Below are 22,118 nucleotides of genomic sequence, written 5' to 3' on the forward strand. Positions count from 1 at the left end.
TCATGCCCATCAGAGAATCTACCTGGCCAGGCTGACTTCTGAGTCCTCATCATAGTGGCATTGAGAGCAAACAATCAGCACTGCCATCAGAGGGAGGGTGGCCCTGTGCAAGTCTTTACCTCAGGGCCACCAGCAGCCTGGCACCAGTGTTCCCTCCTGTCTATACACTCACTTCAATTTAGATTGGTTTTGACTGAATATAGTGATGCTGTGCTAAATCTTGCAGCTCCTCAAAAAAGCCTTTAATACAAAGATGTCAATACAAAATGCAAATATTTTTGTGGCTCAAAGAATCTTAAGTTCATTGTTATTAGTGTTCCTTAACAAGCAGAGTACTGTGTAGCAAAGATACTTGGGGCTTAATGGCTCTTATAGGTGCAAGAGCCATTGAAGTCTTTTTTTTCTTAAGTAGTACTTGACTAGTTGCAAATTCACCTTATTTGATGCTGTGGTGCTGTTTTGTAGTGTTCCTGTTGAATTATATTTACCAAAGTTGAATAACTTTATTTCACAAATTTCACTAGGGAAAGTAGAAAATCATGCGCATTATTTGGGTTGGTGGAATTGCATCATAAAATTGTCTCAGTATCTCCCAGGCTTTGACCCCTTAAAAATAATTTCCTGCTTCTTTTCCTTGTGTCACTCAAACCCAGTCAACTCTTGGAGATGGTGGTGGTGTTAGGAACTGAGTTGAACTAAGTGCTATTGGTGCCTGTCTCTGGTCTGTTAAATGCCTTCCTCTGGAATGTGGAGGAGGTGAAGGAAAACAGACTGGAGATGAAACATATACTCTGCCCTACAGTCTGAGAACATCCTTCCTCTCCTCTACCTGCCACTCCTGTGCACAGCTTCATATGACCTATAGTAATTAAATCTGGTGATTTTTTTTTCCTAGTGAAGGATGTTTGACTTGGATGGGGTCAGGCTGTTGAATAGATAACTAGCCAATGAAGGCATGTTTATGGCATAATTTTCCATAGTTGATTTAGTGCTTTTTCATCCAGGAAAAATTGTATAATCCATTTCCTTTATAAACAAGAAGTTTGCCTGAGTGCTTTGTTAAGCCAATTTCTTTCAGTGCTTGTTATAATGCTGTCCAGTTCTAACGTATTGTAAAGTTCTGCTGCTCAGTGAACATCAGAGGTGGCCAAAGTCCATCCACCACAGCCATTTTCAACCACTGTACCATGGCACACTAGTGTGCCGTGAATGGTCTGCAGGTGTGCTGCGGGAGTTTGGGGGAGGGTCATTTATTAGTAGGACCATTGGGGGATATGAGCCCCCCACCAACAAGTGCCTTGTCAATTGTCAAAAAAATGATAGTGTGCCTTGACAATTTTAGTACCTGTCAGTGTACCCTGAGACAAAAAAGGTTGAAAATCACTGATCCACCATATAGCAAGCCCCTGCCCCAACTCACTGTGCAGGAGGCCTCCTATCTCCTTACCTTCCTCCTCTTTGTGTGATCCCAAACAGAACAGGAAATGTGAGACACTTCCTGTTTTGTTTAAAAGGCCATGCAAAGAAGGAAAATGATAAGGGGAGGGGGGAAGGAGACAGGTTTACAGCAGCTGGCTTCAGGAAGGCAGCAGCAGACTCAGAGCAAAAGCACCCTCAATCTTTTGGTGTTTTTCATACCTTGTTGCTCAATGCAAGCCTCAACAGTTGCCTCATCCTTGGACTGATCAAAAAATGTGCAATCTATTTTCCCTGACTTTGTTAGTACTATATAGCCCATAAATGATCTTTTAATAGTTACTGAGAATCTTTTCAAACCATGTTAGCAAATGTAAATGTTCTGTCTACTCCCATAGGCTAGAGATGACTTTTAAGGATACCATCAGAGTTCCTGTGTAAGTGAAGAAAATATTGGCTGCATTTGGTATATTTGCTTTTTGAATCTTTTGTGACTTTGATAAGATAGATATAATTGTGCTACCACTGGGCAATTAATTTTAACCACAAAAGTATTTAGTTTATATTGTATTCTTTCCTTTTAGTCTTGTGGTAACCGCCCATCTGCTCACCCAGCTTGAGTAATAATTGCATTTAAGCATGTAGGAGACTGTAAGATGGGTGTAGCCACAGATGTGCTGAAATGTGGATATGTACACTGCCCTTCTCACTGAATACTTGATCTACTTGGCTGAAAATGCCCAAGTTAGAACTGTCCAGTGAGACATGGATGTGGACTGACTGGTTAGTTTTTAAAAAAAAAAACAACTCACAAACTTAATTACAAGATTATCTTTCAGTTCAACAAACCAATAAATACATTCTATCACTGTGATGTACAAAAATTAAAACATAGTGACACAGCTGAAATGTGACACACCAGAAAGAATGTATACATGCTCTGCTACTTCAGGAACTCTTTCCTAACCTAACTCACTTCTAGTGTCAGAATGGAATATGGGAAAATGGAGTGCAGGAAGATGAGGTAGGGAAAGGGTTTAGCTCCTCTCATCTGCTCACTGTTTTGATATTGGAAAAAGAAATCAAATTTGCTCTCTCACTTTTATATATATGAATGAGACAGACATGAATAGACACACATGACTACCAGCATCACATCTAGTTCGTTTATATAAGCAAAGAGGCTACAGAGCCAAGGCTGGTTGAAAGATAAGTATGCTGTGAAACTTTAGCCCAAATTTCCACCATTTCACCTCATTTATATTATATGTTCTCTAGGGATGAGAGAAAATGGAACCTAGGTGGATCCATATCTGGCAGGACTCTATAGAAAGGACATGAGAAGAAATGAACTATTTTACCCCCAAGGGAAGAGCAGAACCACTGTAGAGTGGTCCTGTGGCTGCCTGTGAGGTCCCCAGTTGCCAAATACTTTCAGGTGCCTTTTGATACTGATGCACATGACGAAATTTAATGGTTTCAGCATCAGCTTTTCTCATTGATCATTCAACTTATATTATTGCTGTGGATGTGGCTACAGTTATTATGTCTGCAACAATGTTGGCATGGGTCCAGGATTTCATTACTTGGGTGCACCCACTGCAGAACTACCACTTGTTCAACAAATCTTCCAGTAGAGATGCTGGAGATGGTGGTGTGGAACTGTTTTATCCTGGACCATTTCTGACTGAAGGTGTGGAATGACATATCTGAATATCTTCTATATATATATTTAAAAAAATTAGTATGATGAGTTTTTATTCTGTCACCTGCAGTATGAAATGACACAGTCGCAGAACAGTTTTATTTTGTGACATGCTGTTCATTTAGATACTACCAAGTTTCTTGCTATTATGGTTTTTAACACAATGTGATGTAGGCTTTTATGCTGTAAATTGTGACCAGAATCATCTGACCAGATGAAAGCCATCTATAGAGTGCTGCACTTGAGGATATGTCTGTATTGTAATACTGTGCTTGCCAGTAGTGCATTCTCAAGCTGCACAGAGTATCTGATGGCTACCCCTTTCATGAAATGTTTGCCATCTCCTTACATCACATATTGGGGACTGTGCTAAAATCACATGGAACATTTGACAGATTCCCTTCTCTCCTATGAACCTGTCTCAATACTGTGTTATTCATTAGAAGCCCTTGTAAACGAAGTGACTGCAGAGAGGGCTTTTCAGCAGTTGAATCTTGTTGAATGCTGATGTCAGCTAACTTCTCTTAATCTAGTGTTTTGTATTGTTTTTGCAAGCTTTTCTCAATCTGAGTCTCCAATCCTATCTTCACTTACCTGAGAGTAAACCCCATTGATTATAATGAGGATTACTTATGAGGAAACATGTTTAGGATTTGGCTCTGAGTTATGTTAATGCTTTGCTTAGAATGAGTTTTTCATTGCTTGAATGTTCTTGTTATGATTAATTAGCTGCCTGTTTTGCGTTATCAAGCTAAGAGGCTGTATACCAATATTTTTATGAAGGCAGCCATACCATGCATTCTGAATTATAAGGATGTTGCTTGAAGGGGTCTGAGGCTACAGATGGTAGCTCTGAAGTACCATGCATTGAATGCCTCAAAGCATAAAGGGTGTTGTCCCCAGCCACATGTGACCTAGAGGAAATGTTTGACAAATATAAGGAAATTTCCATGGTTTTGAGCTCTTTCTCCTCCCCTCCTACAAACTCATAGTTCATGAACTTAGCCATTGGATCCTGATGTTCTCAAGTTAATACAATCTGCAACTTTTTATCTTCTGCTGCTTGCTTTATCCCAGTTACCCAGCTCTCCCAGAAGGACTTGTATAAACAATTCATGCTAATGCCTGTGTCAGCACTTGAAGTAGACAATGCATTCCACAGTATTAGTTTTTAAACATAACTCCGTGAGAATCTTGTGGGTTTGAGCAGAAAGGGTGTACATTATTTGTTAGAACAAATAAACTCCATGTACACGTGGCACTGGCTTGCCTCTTTATTTATGGAGGCAGGATGTGTTTTTATGTGTGTTTGAGCCATTTCATTAGAATGTCTGTATGGACTATATCAGGGGTGGGCAAACTTTCAACTTTAGGCTAGCCATTAGACCTTTAACCATTGCGTAGGAGAGGGAATTTCAGCAGGTGCAGCTTGTCATCTGTGAGCTGACAAGCTTCACCTGCTGAAATTCCCTCTCCTATACAATTGTAAAGGTCCAGGATCCTAAAGTGGAAAGTTTGCCCATCCGTGGACTATTTGTTAGAATTATGAGAATCCTGGCAACATTTTGTATTGATTTTTATTTTATTAAAACTATTTTAAAAAAAATACTGTACTAGGTTTTTAAGAATCCTGGCAACTTCTTAGCCTTGGGTTGCAGAGATAAATTTGAATGAAAATACTGAGGTTAGGTTGCATCTAGACTGGAGCAGGGGTGGAAGCAACACTGCTGGAAGCCACCTTTCCTACTCCCTACTGAGCCTCTGAGCTCACTCTCACAAAGTCATTGCTAAGGGTCAAGAATGTTCAAGTGTAATTTTTTTGTATGTCTTTTTCAGAATAATTTGAAATAAAATTGTTTATACTATGGATGATTAAACTGTTAAAATGGAATAGAATTTTATATGTATGTATTCAATTTAATGTATTTTATTTAATGCATTTATACTGTGCCTTTCCCCAAAGCTATGGGCACCCAAGGCAGCTAACAAAATGTATACAAAATATAGAATCCCATCATAAAAAAAATTTAAAATGATCTCCAGCATATATAAAAACAAACAATCAAAAGCAGCAAGAATAACTCATTTGCCTTTCTATTTCTGTTTTTTTTTCTTTATGGCTAACTGTCTTTTAAGTTTGCTTTTGTTTTTCTTGTATTTTAAAAAACCATACTGTTTCTTCTGTTCTCCTTTTTAGCACTGGTTGGACAACACAAAGAGTATTAAAAAGCAAGTTAAAAGTAAGTTTTCCTTCGTGTGTGTTGATTTTCTTTTCAGCAGAAGCTTGGGTACTCACATGAGAATTATTTGCATCTGCAGAATATACCTTGACAAATCAAGCAATGTTTGAAAAATAATGAAAAAATAATGACTCATGATCCATAACTTTATTAATTGTTACTTATTGATGGTTTATTTGTCACAGGGAAAGATTTGTTTTTGTTCTTGGTTTCCCAAGTACTAAAGATATTGCAATACCTTTTCAACATGCCATATTCTCCCTCCCTGCCCTACATGAATTATATTCAAATAATCCTTCTCTCACTGGCCTCCTGGTGTGCATGAGTGAGACACACATCTAGCTGCTAGATAACTCTCCTGCTTATAAAACTGTAGAATGGGGCAGAAATCTAACAGAGATCTAACAGAGTGCCTTGAATCAGTGGGTCTTGAGGTGAGGAGGCCGTGTAATTTTTTTCGTTTAGAGTTTCTTGCAATCTAGAGGGGGATAAGATATGGAATCTAACCCAAAAGAAAGTTGCTACAGTCTTCCTCAGGGAAAGAACTTAGCAATGAATATGAAGGCCATTGTCTATATCAGGAGTCTCTAAACTTTTCGGCCAAAGGGCCACATCAAATAGCTGGCACAGTGTCGAGGGCCAGAAAAAAAAAATTTAAATAAATACATTATAGATGGAACTCAGATGAATGAATAAATGAATGGGCTCAAATGTCCAGGATTTCTTCAAGCACAAACACAGTTCAAGGAATAAATCACACACTTAAATGGACCCCCAGTCCCCCACCCCACAAGCACAACTCTGGTTGTGTTTGGTCAACTAGGCCAGAGGCTCTCGGGTGATCAGAGGCTGGCCACGGGCCAGGTAGAAGCTTGCTGTGGGCCTCATCTGGCCCCTGGGCTGGGGTTTGGAGACCCCTGGTCTATACTATAGGCCTGCTTTCAAGTAATGTATTGTTTTACTTTCTTGCAGTCAAAAGCATAGGCTTTTGCTTTCATTTTGCAAGAATGGTTGAAAGGAGCTTCCATTAACCCAGGTGGTGATAGATTAACTAAATGTAGAGCCTCGCAATGTTGAAAGCAGCATTGGAGGCCAAAAATTGTTCAAGAACAGAATCCAAAAAGACCTTAAAGATGGGGAAAGTTGAGTTGCCTGCAGGTTCTCTCTCCCAAGGCATTTAATGTTTGTTACAATTTGGGATACAATTTGTATCGTATTGCACAAATAGTTTCAAAGAACCATTAATCTGCAGGTTAACACCTCAAAATGTAGCAGTTTTTCAAGAAAACTTAATTCCCCCAGTTTGATGCTGGGTCTTGTAGAATGTGTTCTGAAGTAAGCTGCCCCTATCAGTTATTGTAGAATTCTAAGAATTCTGGGCAGAGTTTCTAAGGATTAGACTGAGCATTCTGTGAAGATCTGTCAATTTCTCAGTTCATGGAATAGAGCCGTATAATATTGGGATTAACCTAGATTTGTCTGTTCTTGGCAAGACAAATAACCTAATGTGATGTGACTGAGTTGGCTTCTAGTATCTAAAACTATGTCTTTCTATTTTGGCATTCCCTTTTTTGCTTCTAGGTTTTATATTGTCTTTAATACATTCAGTGTTGAACAAAGAATTTTTTTTTTTTGAAGTCTTATTAGCACATAGAGTTTAGGCTGATCTTTTCTATGATGTGTATTTAGCAGCTAGTGATATCTTTGCAAAATATTGTCTTTGTTGTCTATGTTGTTAGCCGCCCTGGGTCCCGTTAGGGAGAAGGGCGGGATAAAAATAAAGTTTTATTATTATTTATTATTTAAGCCAAAAACATTCTCCTTCTAGTTGGTCCACCATACTGTCTGCATCTTCGTGTAAAGTTTTATTCCTCTGAACCAAACAACCTACGTGAAGAGCTCACAAGGTACATTGAATTTTTTTTTCTCTTGCAAGGATACAGACAAGTGACCTAGAAATCCTGTATCTGGCATGTTCATCCAAATCTGAGGGTGGGTTTGAACAATTCAAAAACAGTGGTTTATTTGGTCATGAATCCAGTGCAACTAACTGTGCAACTCCAGTGCAACTCACAAGTGTACTCACTGTTCCCCTTATAACCTTGGTTCCACCAGCTCTGCAGTCCATCTGAACCTGGAGCTTTAAGCAATTGAAGTCAGAGTTAAAATTTGGTTTAATCATAGTTTGTAAGCTACAGTTAAACCACACTTTCAGATAAGCCACAGAGCTGTGATTTAAACATACTACTGTCATGGATGTAAACTGCAAAGATAATGGGAGTAAGGTGGTATTCGTGGTTGAATCATAGCTGGTTGGTCAGTCATCTGAACCCATCACAAGTGTCATGAGTCTCTTATCTTTAAATCACAGTTGTCTATCACTGTAATGTCTTGAAGGACAAAGATGTGCTGAGAGCATACAGGCAACATGATATACCAATAGTCTCTACCTGTGAGTGTTACATTCTGATGCTGTGATGAAGAAGTATGTCATGAAGAAGCATGTTCCAGTGCTTCAAGGTCATGGTGGTTCTTCCTTCCACCCTATCCTTCAGCCTTTGTATTGTTTTTTATCCCAATAATATCCCAAAATAAGTCAATTAATAAAATGCAGTTTTGAGGAAACGTAGAATATTTGGTAATATGTTCAGACTTTGGAATTCCATTTTTTTTCTTTCAATGCATCAGAGAAGGCCGTTTTCAACATGAGTAATCTTTTAGTTAAAATGTCATCCTTTTGCTGTGAAACAGTGCTGCTTGCTTCCTTGCCTCTAAGAGCCTTTCCAAACTTTTTCAAGGTCAATATTTAAGACTCTTAGGGTGCAATCCTAAGCTCTTATGTCAGTGCTTTCCAGCACAGGCATAGCGGTGCCAATGGGACATGTGCTGCATCCTGCAGTTGGATGTCACTCACAGAGGCCTCTTCAAAGTAAAGGAATGTTTGTTCCCTGACCTCAGAGCTGCATTGCCCTTATGTCAGTGTTGGAAAGCACTGACATAAGGGCTTAGGATTGCGCCCTTAATCATAGCAATGCAGCTCTTCACCAGTACTAATATTAACAAATGGCTTTTTCCCCCTCTTGAAACAGGTATTTATTTGTCCTCCAGTTAAAGCAGGACATTCTGAGTGGCAAGTAAGTACTGTTGATAATGATACTAAATGAAGGACTTGTTTCAACTAAATGTATGCAACAGATATTGCTAACCATGTGTGTCTTTAGGATACTAGTGTTGGCTCTTTTAGAAGTGACTATTTTGTAATGGGCACTGTCAGTTACATGGATTGTTTGCTCTGACCTAATATTTGATGTCCCATGGTCACTTTCTAGGTTTCATATTATACTCTATTTCTCATTCATAGAATCTAGTACAGTAGAATATTGCTCAGATTTCCATAGTGGGGGAGGGGGTGGAACTCTGTAGGGAATGGGATGTGTTGCTGTATGGCATTAATTATTCTTTAACATGTATTCCATTTTGGATGGGTGATGTAGATGAGAAATGTATTGATGATGTCCCTGATCTCTCTACGTATAGAACCTGAGTTGGTCAAGCTAATATGCTCTTAATAATAAGCATATGGCAAGTCATACGGTCCTGAAAAATTGTATACTATCATCTAAGTATAGTGCACATTTACCTGAGAGTAACCTCCATTGAACAGAATTTGATTGACTTCTGAGCAAGCATGCATATGATTATGCTATAAAACTATATCATTTAGGGCACAGTCCAGAGGGTGCCCTTGGCTGGCACAAGTCCCCTGCGCTGGCCAAAGAGTGTCGCAAAAGTGCTGTAAGGCACTTCTGTAGCAATTCTGAAGGAGTGAGGCCTGCACGCAAATGTGCGCCAGCCTCTGGAGGCCAGCCTAAGCCCTGTTGGGCTGGCAGATAGGTAAGCCCGCACCGGCAGAGTTAGGCCGGTGTGGGAGTCTGGGGAAGTGTGGGAAGGGCAGGAAGGAAGCGTTTCAGGGCAGGGGAAGGGCGGGCAGTGTGCGGGCCCATGGGTGAGTGGGGGATGGGGCCAGGATCCTAACCCTGGTCCCGGGTAGCCCAGAGCAGCTCCGGGGTGCTTGGATATGCACTACCTCTTTATGTGGTACAGATCTGAGTAGCCCCATTGGGTCTGCTGCGGTATTACTCAGGGTAAGGGGAAGGAATTCTCCTTGCCAGGGCTGAGCCACATTCAGCCCCAGCCCCATATTGAATATGAGGCAGGCCAGCCAGCCTTCTCATTCCAGCATGGGTTAGCATTGGGCAGTTAAGCATATTGATAAGTGATCTGGTGATCTAATTAAACCCCCCCTTCTAATAATTTGATGCACAATTATTTTCTAAATGCTTCCACAAACATTTGCTTAAGCAATTTTTTTTCCTATTTCAGGTTGGAGTGTCCCTTTGAAACAGCAGTGCAGTTGGCAGCTTACATTTTACAGGGTGAGTTGATTGGAGGAATTTGACTTGGTGTTGGTGTACTGCTTGAGGTATAGGACCACTTCAGCTGTGACAAGCTTACCGCACATGTACAGATTGAGCCTCGTTATTCGCAAGGGTTCCCTTCCCAGAACTCATGCAAAAATCAAATTAAAGCAAATCCATTAAAAAAAATATCCCTTTGTTAGGCAATTTAAAAACAGCCTTACTTACCTTTGTGATGTAAGACAGTCTTTAGGCAGACAATCCATCAATCATTCTCTCTCCAGGCACTTAGAAAGGCTTCACCCAGAGCACAGCACTGGGAAAGAATGCAAAGTGATTTTCTTTCAAGTGCTCAGGGGGAAGGAAGGGGTCACTTGTCTTGGAGTGAAGCTATTCTAAGTGCTTGGAGAGAGAATGATTGATGGATTGGCAACCAGTTGCCCTCTCTTGCATTAACGAGGCTATTGTTTCCTTTAAACTTTTTTCCTTTAAAGAGCCCTTCTCCTCACCTTTAGATAAAACCATGGGTAATTAGGTTATACCTGTACTACAAAACATGAATATATTTGTGTAGGTGTGATAGGAACTGGCAGCTGGCTGTGGATTCCCAGCATGTGGACTGGGCACAGACATGCAGTGAAAACTCACAAAGTCCTCTATAGGAGAGCCTGTTGAAGGATAATTTTATAATGCATGATGCAGGCCTTGATTTTTCTGGTCTGTATTGCAGTTTTACTATGAAGAGAGAGTTTATATAAAAAGCAGAGGCAGGTTTGTATACTTTACTTAGCCACCGCCATGCTGCATCAGGTTGGATATTCCTGGCATGCAGCAGGCCACAGTTTGGAGACTGCTGTGGTAATGAATTCAAGTGAAAGGGGAGGGGGAGTTATTGGGGGAACTTATGGTGTGCTGGTAGGAGCAACAGATGTGCACCTATTCAGGCAGCAGTTCTGCCCCTATTGGGGCAAAAAAAAAAAAAAAAAAAGCAAACAGGTTGGAAGAAACCAAACTTGTTTGATTTTCTTGCAGTGCTGCCAAAGTCTAACTGGTTAAAAATCAGAATCAGGAATGTAAAATGCAGGTAGTGATAACATAAGACAGTGAACCGAGTAGAACCTGACTGAATAAACACACTTCACTGCATGGTGAACTGGGTGGGCTTCTATCATTCTGGCTGCAACAAAGTATTAAGGAATCCCTTATTTGAACATCTCATCAAATCTTATTTTACCATAGAAGTATCTCAGATATAGGAATAACAGTTAAGTGCATCATTTCAGCCTTACTGCCTATTTGACAGCTGAGTATATTTTGTTTAAATTATCTGGAATACAAGTTAGCTTTGAGAACAACTAAGCGGGTAGCATTGTGGGACTAAATTATAGATTTTGAAACTTCCTTTATGTCAAATTGAAAGGCGAATGAATTTACTACTTAAAATATTGCTTATTATACTAAAGAGGAAATACTCACCCATTTAAAGGTTTTGCTTGTGTGTATCATTCTTCCTTAGAAGAATATGGGTTGTCACAAAGGAAGAGGTGGCAAAAAAAAATCAAGAAAGCAGTAGTACAGTACATACTCTTAGAGGTGGATTAGGGTACATGAACATACATTCAACTACAAATCCTCAAGTAATGAACTGACTTTATTTCACAGCATTTTCTTTGCAGTGAAGTGAAAAAGCTGCACCAAATATTAGTGTTGATATCAGCCAAAAATAGTGATCCGGTATGTCGGAAGAGAGAAATGTTTTCCAGAAAATATTTTTTGAAAGCCGCCTTTCTTGATCCTGTTTGGTATCATTGCTTCCCTATCTGCTGCTGATTTGATGTGTTGTGCCCCCACCCCCACTTTACTGCTTCTTTCTTCCTGGAATTGTCAAGTGGATAATTTCACTGAATTGGGAGGCACCTACAAGTATATGGCATGTTGTCACTACTTGTGTTGCCAGTCATGTTGCATGACAACGTTCAGTGAAGGTAAATTAAGCAAACTGAAAGAGAGAGCAGACAAAACAGGGCAATGTAAATTAATAGGCAAGCAAATCTTCTTGCATCACTGAAAAGTGGAAAGGGTTAAAGCCAACATTTCTTAGCACTAATAAAAAAAATGTTTCCAAAAAGTGAGTACCTTACTCTTATCTAACGTGAGGTGGTATGAAAGGCTGTGTTTGTAGCATTTGTTCTGTGATGAGTTGTTCACACATGCAGTTGCCATTTTATGTTTGCAACTTCAGATGATGAACATCCAAGCCATTTTGTGGGTTTCAGAATTTTATGCCTCTTGTTCCTATGTTTTGTATAATGTGGAATGTAACTTAATACCTTGAATTTTTGTTAGTACCACAATTTTTGTATAATGTCTGAACCAATAAATTCTTCTATCAAATGTTTAGCATGTGTAACAGTGGTTCCCAAACTTTTTAGCACTGGGACCCACTTTTTTAAATGACACTCTGTCGGGATCCACCTAGCTTTTCGATATTTAAAAAGAACTTTCACTTTACCAGCTACTCAAACCTCTGTTTTTATTCCTTTTTACTATGGGGGGAGGGATCTTCTGCAGCATTTATTGAGCTCCATGTTCATCAGATCAGGACCATTCTGGTGGCCTTGCATTGCTCTTTGCCTGGTCTTTCATAAGAGCCAAGGCACAGTTGCCCACTATGAGTAAATATGCATGTGTGGCTCAGTTTCATATCCCATAGGGCTCAATACATTTTCCGTGTTGGGGGTGGACTGTCTTCTTGAGTGATTTTTGGGGCCTTCTTCAGATCAGGACCGTTCTGGTGGCACTGCATTAGTCTGCCTTTTGAAGTGGACTGAGGTGTGGTCGCCTACTCACAAGTAAACATGCATGTGCAGCTCAGTTTCACTTTCCATAGGACTCAATACATTTTCCCCCTAGGCTGTCATTGTGTCAGTTTCTCAACCTACCAAACATCAGATTGTGACCAACTGGTGGGTCACGACTCACGGTTTGGGAACCTCTGATCTAGAACATTGTGATTGAAATGTCTTTTTTTTTTTTTTTTACTTCTGGTTACACCATTAATTAGAGAATTAACATTTACTGAAGTATGTTTAAAATATTATTCTCTTTGCAGCTGAACTTGGTGATTATGACCCTACTGAGCACATCCCTGATATAGTGTCAGAGTTCAGGTTTGTGCCCAATCAGACAGAAGAGATGGAACTAGCCATTTTTGAAAAATGGAAGGAATACAGGTAACAAACTCGCAAATAGCAAATCTGATTCCCTCCTGACTACTGTGTGGATTTGCACTATGGGGGTACCCCATATCCACAGATTCCATATCTGCAGATTCAGTTATAATAATAATAATAACTAGGTATTTATATACCGCTTTTCTGGTCATCGGATTACTCCTCTTACTTTATTCAAGACGGTTTACACAGACAGGAGTTTCTAAATCCCTTAAGGGGATTTTTACAATCATAAAGGTTCTCTCTTTCAAGAACCAACAACATTTCAGAATGGATCTTCCTGGTTTGGTCACACTTCTGGCCTCCAGTTCTCCCACTCAGGCTGACAAGCAGCTCCATCTCTAACATGGAGGGCAGCCAAGATGCTTCTAGCTCACTCCAAGAGCAGGTGGAATCACTCAGCTCGGCTTGTCAGCTGCTTCAAGGTCTTGCCATTCTCAGCTGTTCAGGGAGCTGCTGGTGTCCTTGAACTGGCGACCTTCTGATGTTATCTTCGGGCTAACGTAGGCTGTACCCTCTAGACCAGACCTCCTGCCCAGATCCTGCCCAGGACCCTTATCTGCAGATCGGGTCCTGGCCCAGCTCACCCTGGCCTCTGCTGAGCTCAGAAACCCCTCCAGAGGCTAAGGGAACTCTGCTCCTCTCGCCTCCGGAAGGGGGCAGCCCCTAGACTGCAGAGACGGGTGTTGGCCCATATCCGTGATTTCAGTCATCCGTGGAGGGGTTCTGGAACGGAACCCCCATGGATAAGGGGGCATACCTGTATGTTAGTGGTTCCAAAACGTCTTCAGAGGAGTTGGGAACCACTTAAGTGTTTGCGGGGCAATGGCAGCAACATGATCATCTACAAGTCCTTGGAGTTCCCCTGTGCTCCATCAATAACATCATTTTTTCTCTAGATATGTCTTTATATTTGTTATTTTTATGTAAACTAAATTATAAAATTTCAGGGGACAGACACCGGCCCAGGCAGAAACAAATTATCTGAACAAAGCAAAATGGCTGGAAATGTACGGAGTAGATATGCATATAGTTAAAGTAAGTATGTGCCTATAGGCTGTGTTTTTAGGAATTCTTTAATTTTTTAAAAGTATTGTATAACATTCAAGACCAACATGATGAACTGTTTACCAAAAACCTGCATTGTATTCTTGGTGATGTATTCTTGGCTGTATTCTTGGTGGTGTCTACTTTCCATACAACTTATTTCACTTAGATGTGCTAATTATCAAGGGCAGCTTGTCATCCTGGATAAAATGTTTAGGTCATCTACCATAAATGCTGTTAGCTAAGACTACTGCTTATATGAGTACCGTAGATACTCAGTTATAGTAAGTGAAATTTTTGCCCAGTAATCAAGCTCCAATTATCACTTCACCTTATCTCTGGCTTAATCAGATGGCAGAGCCTTTCAACTCTGAACAGTTTCTTTCTCAGCTGAGCTATTGCTCAGCTCAGGCAGGCACCTCCTTAGTTGCTATAGTTACTTTCCAGGGACATTCCAGCCAAAGTTAACCTTTTATTCTCCTTTCTTCTGCTGCAGCCTGGTTCTGCTTGGCAAATGCTTGCAAAGCAGGTCTATTTTTTGAAATACCAGCATGGAACCCTCCTTCCCAGGCTACAATTCAGTGCACCATTACTTAAGAATAACACCCATGGAAAGCAGAGGGTCTACTTCTGAGTAAAAAGGGCTGCAAATATATGCAGCTGCATCTCTCTGCTGTGAACTGAATTGCACACTCTGTTATGTGTTATGGGTTGTATGTTGTATGTAGAGCTTCTGGCTTAACACACCAGACACCTTAAAGGTATCTTTGATTCATGGTTTTCCTCATGTCCACCTTAAAGGTGGATTTGATTCATGGATCTCCTGCAGTGGTTCCCAACCTTTTTCACTTGCATATCCCTTGGCAATAATAAATTGTACCCTTCATATTAGCAAAATGTTTGTAATAATACAAGGCCTCATCTCCTATCTATGAAAACCCAGACTTCATGTATTCATCACAGTGTTTTCTCTTTTTATCTGTTTGAGGAACAGAAGACTCTGCCCTTGCACTGTTTTGCACCAGAAGTGTGCTGAGAAATTCTGGGTGATTGATCACTTTCCATATTATGTTTCAGCTTTTTTACTGTGCTGGTTTTCAATCACTGGTTCATAGATGAATTGATGACCAAAACCTAGGTATTGGTGGGGCTTTCACAGCCAACTAGCAACCTCCCTTCCTGCCTTGCTGATCCTTGCAAGGCATTCTGGAGCATGGCCTGCCTTTTTCTGCCTTATTCCATTCTTTTTCAAGTACCCCTAAAGGTCCTGTTGAGTGTCCCTGGGAGTACGTGAATACCAGGTTGGGAACCACTGTTTTACTGGTATGTAGTTTACAGTGCACTTGTGTAAACTCTGATAGTGTTTACAAAAAGGTGGTGAAGACCAGAATTTAAAAAAGAATAAAAATATATCTTATGATCTTTTACTGTGTTTTTAATAAATTAGAGACTACAGTTCTTAGGTAACAGTTAGTGGTAGGTTATTTTTCAGGATCTGGTTTCGGGTAAAATCAGACAGAACTATAGTCAGACACCCCCCTAAGTTTAACCCCTGACTTATCCGAGGGTCATAGAAAATTCCATGATTGATGACTCAAAACCTGTCCTCGACTTACCTGTGGGGTCGACGTGTAGGTGAGTGCCTGCGGTAATTACGATATCAGTGAATTAACACAAAGTTAATTGTGTTAACATTTTAAGCAACAGATCATGAATTCTTAATTATTATGTTAAATGTATATTCAGAACAACAGTAATCACTGAGATATAGTTCTGGCCCTGTGTGTAAGCTGTGATGATTTTTTTAAAAAGACTGCAATTTAATATTTCATAACTCGAAGTCACATTCTGATGAAATCTGTGCAACATTTCTTCCAGCAAATATGTTTGTAGTTAAGGTGACAACCTAACATTGAATGACTTATAAGGAAGTGTATATGAATTACTTTTCAATCTAGAATAATATAAGCATAAGGTTCCATCTGGTTTATTTTAAAAATATACATCCCATCAACATGATTCCAAGAAGTTCATATATGGTATATAGTGACCAATAACATTGCAATGAAAATCTGTCAATTTATTGTACAAAAAGAAATAGTTGTGAAAGTTCTACGAAAATTCTTTCAGAAAGGGGGAGTTTACTGGAATAGAAAGGATACTTAGGGCTAACGTAGTCTTGGGCAAGCCCTGTTTGAATCTGGTGCATTTACCCTCTAAACACCCCTCCCCCTGAGTGATGAATCATGGATCTCCTGTCATTTCATTTAGTCCTTTAGTAGCAGATTTGTTTCCAATATTTGTGGCTGAGCTCTTTCATTATACCATATGCTCATCTGTGACTGAGCTCTTTCATTATTCAGCAATAAATTTAACAAAGCTAATCTGTACAGCATAATGTTATATCTATGGGTAGAGTCTAACCTTATTTTAATTGTTGTCTATTAGGCAAGAGATGGTAATGATTATAGTCTTGGACTAACACCTACAGGAGTTCTCGTGTTTGAAGGAGAAACCAAGATTGGCTTGTTCTTCTGGTAAGTACTAATTTATACTATCAATCAATCAACAGTATTTATATACCGCTTTTCAACTAAAAGTTCACAAAGCGGTTTACAGAGAAAAATCAAATAGCTAAATGGCTCCCTGTCCCAAAAGGGCTCACAATCTAAAAACTAAAATCTAATAAGTGATTTTCAACCTTTTTCTTCTCATGGCACACTGGCAAGACACTAAAATGGTCAAGGCACGCCATCGGTTTTTTTTATCATTGACAAGGCACGCTGTGCTGTCAGTGGAGGGCTCACATCCCCCAATGGCCCTATTAATAAATGACCCTCTCCCAAATTCTCATGGCACACCTGGGGACCATTCTCAGCACGCCAGTATGCCACAGCACATTGGTTGAAAATAGCTGCTGTTGATACTTGCCTATAAGACAAGAAATTTCTGTCAATAAATCAATTGTAAATCATCTCCTCGACTTATCTACGAGTCACTCAGGGATCAGGGCTGTTCAGGCACATCTTGGCAGCCAGGAGAAACGGAAAGGAGAGCAAGAGAACAATGCAAAGATAATTACAAGAAATTTATCTGCAGGGTAGTGAGACTGCAAGCTGTAGCCAAAGTTAACCTTTTCACTACTCATGAGAAAAAAGTAAACCAGTGCTCAACACTTTCATTTAAATCAAGCAGATCTTGTTCTTTTTGGCACGATCACATCTGATCCTTCTGCACCCTCATTCCATTTTGCAAATGTCTGGCAGAGGTCTAGTTTTTTAAACACCAGGATGTAATTCTCATTTCCATCTGAAACAAAGTCTGAGCCTACAATTCAGCACACAATTACTTAAGAATAACACCCATGGAAAGTAGCAGGTCTACTTCTGAGTAAATTGAATTTCAACTATGGGTAGCAACTCTTGCTCATGCTCATTGCTTGTTGCTTGTTTCTCCACTGTGAATTGAATAGGACACTCCCAGTTATGTGTTACAAGTTGTATGTTGAACCTCTAGCTAAACACACCAGGCACCTTAAAGAAGCATTTGGTTAATGGTTCTGCTGGTATGTTGTTGACAGTGCACTTATTCTGATAGTGTTTACAAGAAGGTTGTGAAGACCAGAATTTTAAAAGTTAATGAATAAAAATGTACCTTATGCTCTTTTAATAATTTTTTAATAAATTAGGAACTGTTCGCTTCTTAAGTAACAATTACTGGTAGGTTATTTTTCAGAATCTGACCTTGGGTAAAATCAGACAAATATTCTGATAGACAGACACTCCCCTAAGTTTAATACCTGACTTATCTGAGGGTCATAGAAAATTTATTTGATTTTTGGCTCAAAACCTGCCCTTGACTTATCTGTGAGATTGACATACTTGAGTACCTATGGCACTTTAAGCCATTTCTGCTCAATGTTGCATATGGGCTGTGGGCTGGGCAAAAATGGGCTAAGGTCTACAGCCTGCAAGAACTTTTGAACCAAATAAAGTCTAAGCAAATATCAGTGTTGGTATGCTGTGTGATGGGTCATAACAGGACAAATGGGTACAAGTGGTGGGATTCTTAACTGTCTTATCATCTATTCGGTTTGGGCCTTGTTTATAAATGGAAAGGAGCTTATTGCTTTGTCAGGATATAATCAATTGTACTTGATTGAAATTAGGACTGTGTGATCATGCATTTGTATGGGTTTGTCAATTTTTCCCCCAGGGAACTCAGTAGTGTTTTGAAGAAATGGTGTGTGTGTGTGTGTGTGTGTGCCCCCATTGATCAGAAAAGCTAGTCTGTCTGAATTGAGTGTAAATATTCACAGCACACAAGAACATTCAATTAACACTAGGCCTTTAGAATGTGACATAGTTGATTGTTGACACTGGCCATATACGTAAAAGCATTCCATAGCTGTAATTTTTTCATATTTACAGGGCAGGAAGATAATATACTTTTATTAGCTGAAAATACATTTTTCACTGCTATGAATTCCAGCACAATGTACAGTTGTAAAATACAGAGATCTGTTTCTTGTTTTTAAATTTAAACATTTTATGCGATTTCTTCCTTACAGGCCCAAGATCACCAGGCTGGACTTCAAAAAGAATAAATTAACACTGGTGGTGGTTGAAGATGATGAACAGGTAGATAAACAAGTTATTTCTTTCCTTTGGAAAGAATGAAGTAGTTGATTATACTCTGGAAAGAAATACTGACTGTAAATCTGTGTACTTAGATAGATAGATAGATAGATAGATAGATAGATAGATAGATAGATAGATAGATAGATAGATAGATAGATAGATAGATAGATTGATAGATAGATAGATTGATTGATTGATTGATTGATTGATTGATTGATTGATTTGGCAGTTAGTAAAAACAGTTAGTAAGCCCTAACGTACTAACTGGCAGTTAGTAAAAACAGTTAGTAAGCATACAAAAAGATTGAGCAAGGTAGTGGAAGCAGACCAAGCAACTGTTAAAACCAAAAACTCAGAAGACCAACAAAAATAAACTATTTGTTTAAAAACAGGCAGTGTCAAGGTAAGTGTGTATATCTTAAGAACAGGATAGGATGGAATGTGGGAACCTGCAACTGGAGGGGGAAATGGCTGGGTTGCCTTGCATGTACGGAAGTGCCATTCTGTTCATGCCTTTCTGTTCCTGCAGTTCTCTGGAATACAGCTGATTGTTTTCAGGGTTTGATAACATCTTTGGTGGAAGCTATCTCTTGAATTCTTACTAGCATGGTAAAGAAGAGGATAACCTTTTTCTCTAAGGAGGAAATGTAATTTTTGTCTTCAGTTGTGATATTTATTTATTCCATGCTTTTCCAAAAGCTCAGTGTGGCTTATAAAACTTAATACATAAAGCACAGCATAGAATGATAAAAAGCAGTTAAAATCTAGATCATTTAAAGTCAGCACAGCAGTAATATAATAATTCTAAAAACCCATCGGTGGTGGCAGGTAAAAAACAATACACAACCAACTAAAAACATGTGAATACACAATAAAAACAGGTTACATAAACAACTAGCATGTTCTTCCCTTACCCACTCCCAAAAGCTAATGTTAATAAAAATGTTTTTAGACCTCACCAGAAACTTTCTGTTGAAGGTTCAGATTGGATGTTCTGGTAGTGAGTTCTATAAAAGTGGTGCCACACATGACAAGGCCCTGTTTCTTGCCGCTGCGCCCCTCACTTCTCCCGGCAGCAGCATTCTCTATAGGGCCCTCTCAGATGACCTACGAGAATGGGCATGATTAAAAGGGAGTAGGTGGTTCCTCAGATACCATGGTCCCAGGTCATATAGAGCTTTAAAGGTAAGTACTAGCCGCTAACTGGGTAAGAGGCACTTTTTCAAGTGGGCGCTCCTCTTTTTAGCAGGGGGAGAGTAACTTGACCACCTCACCCCAGCAGTGTCTTTTGTAGTGGCTGTCTGCTGGTTTTCTTTTGCATCTTTTTAGATTGTGAGCCCTTTTGGGACAGGGAGCTATTCATTATTTGATATTTCTCTGTAAACCGCTTTGTGAACTTTTTGGTTGAAAAGCGGTATATAAATACTGTTGTTGTTACCAACACCTTGAATTGGGCCTGAAAATGAATGGGAAGCCAGTGTAGCAGTGGCTCAACTGTGTCAAATCGTCATGCCCTTGCAACCACATGGGCCACCACATTCTGTACTAACTGCAATTTCCATACCCTCTTGAGGGGCAGCCCCATGTAGAGCATGTTACAGTAGTCTAAACAGGATGTCACCAAGGTATGGACCACTGTTGCTGGATGCAAATAATATAGGTACAATTGCAACCAGCGCACAAGCTGAAGCTGGGCAAAGGCCCTCCTGGCCACCACTGTCACATGGGCATCTAGGAGAAGCTGTGGATCCAGAAGCAACCCCAGGCTGTGCACCTGTTCTTTCAGAGGAAGTACAACACCGTCCAGAACAGATTGATAGTCTAATACCTGCATTGTGGGTTTGAACCAAGAGGACCTCTGTCTTGTATGGATTTAATTTCACTTTATTAGCCCTCATCCAGGCCCCAACCACTTCCAGGCAGCACTCAAGGTGCTCAACAGTCTCCATGGGATCTGATGTAAAGGAGAGATAGAGCTGAGTATCATTAGCATGCTGATGACACCCTACTCAAATCTCCTGATGAACTGTCCCAGTGGTTTCATGTAGATGTTAAATAGTATGGAGACAGGATGAAACTCTGAGGCACCCCACAAGTGAGAGGCCAGGGTACCAATACGACTCCCTCAGCATCACCAATTGGGCACGGTCAGCCAGGAAAGAGTGGAATTACTTCAGTACTGTGATTCCAAACCCCAACTCAGCCAGCTGGCCCAGGAGGACACCATAGTCAATGGTATTGAAAGCCGCTGAGATGACCAACACGGTGGACTCCCCCTGTCTATCCCCCAGCGTTGGTCATCCACCAGGGTGACCAAGACTGTTTCAGTTCCAAAGCCTGGTCTGAAACAGGATTGATAGGGGTCCAGGAAATCTTTCTTCCAAGATTCCTTGTAGCTGAGATGCCACTATCCTCTCTACCATTTTGCCCAAAAAGGGGAGGTTGAATACTATCTGAAATAGTAGGGTCCAGAGATGGTCCAGGCTTTTTTAAAAGGGGTCGATTTGCTGCCACCTTCAAAGTACTAGGCTACACCCCCCTCACTCAATGATGAGAGAGGCAACACTCCCTCTCTCTCACAACCCTGTCTTCCTAGTCATTCACAATAGCAACACAGACCGCAAAGTGGTTGAAGTTCTGCTCCAGCCTTCTAAAATACCAACTTTTATTTGGTATTTCTAGTCTCCCTTCAACTTTGCCCTAGAACAGTGGTGCCCAAACCTTGCCCCTGGGCCCACATGGCCCTCGAGGACTCCCAATCCAGCCTGTGGGGAGCCCCCCAGTCTCCAATGAGCCTCTGGCCCTCTGGATACTTGCTGCAGCCCATGCTGGCCCAATGCAACTGCTCTCAGCATGAGGGTGACTGTTCGAGCTCTTGCGTGAGCTGTGGGCAAAGGGCTCCCTCCACTGCTTGCTGTTTCACATGTGTGATGCAGCAGTGGCAGCGAAGGAAAGACCAGCCTTGCTTTGTGCAAGTCCTTTTATAGGCCTTGAGCTATTGCAAAACCCTTTATTCATTCATATATTCAATCTCTAATATATTCGTTTACGTAAATTTATTCAAATTTGAAATGTAAATTAATTCTTTTTTTCCCAGCCCCTGACACAGTGACAGAGAGATGATGTGGCCCTCCTGTCAAAAAGCTTGGACATCCCTGCCCTAGAACAAAGTTCGCTTAAAAAAAATAAAAAACACACACACACAAAGAAAATATCACAAATGGTGCTATAGCCTGTAAGGGAACCAGCTCTCACCAAGTCCTCCCATGCCAAAGCACCCTTTCCTATCCTATCTCAAAGGAAAGTGATAACCCACCCATGTCCCAAATTCCTTCCCAACACCACAGAATGGCAAGAGGCTCTGTAGCCTTGAGGAGGCCAGCTCTCACCTGGCACTCCCTTGCCAAAGAACCCCCACC

At 40.4% G+C, this 22,118-nt stretch overlaps 1 protein-coding gene across 2 annotated transcripts in view; it reads left to right on the forward strand.

Annotated features, from left to right (window-relative positions):
• The window catches only part of EPB41L5 (erythrocyte membrane protein band 4.1 like 5), a 90,060-nt gene that overhangs the window by 22,037 nt on the left and 45,905 nt on the right, over nt 1-22,118 (forward strand). For both annotated transcript variants that reach the window (XM_066611728.1, XM_066611729.1), the window contains exons 4-11: nt 5,319-5,361; nt 7,190-7,268; nt 8,451-8,495; nt 9,745-9,797; nt 12,892-13,012; nt 13,963-14,050; nt 16,508-16,596; nt 18,630-18,699. In XM_066611728.1, the coding sequence (XP_066467825.1) occupies nt 5,319-5,361; nt 7,190-7,268; nt 8,451-8,495; nt 9,745-9,797; nt 12,892-13,012; nt 13,963-14,050; nt 16,508-16,596; nt 18,630-18,699 (588 nt within the window). The remainder of the gene's footprint in view (nt 1-5,318; nt 5,362-7,189; nt 7,269-8,450; nt 8,496-9,744; nt 9,798-12,891; nt 13,013-13,962; nt 14,051-16,507; nt 16,597-18,629; nt 18,700-22,118) is intronic.

The sequence above is a fragment of the Tiliqua scincoides genome, chromosome 1 (genome assembly GCF_035046505.1).
Source record: "Tiliqua scincoides isolate rTilSci1 chromosome 1, rTilSci1.hap2, whole genome shotgun sequence".
In the NCBI taxonomy this organism is placed as follows: domain Eukaryota; kingdom Metazoa; phylum Chordata; class Lepidosauria; order Squamata; family Scincidae; genus Tiliqua; species Tiliqua scincoides.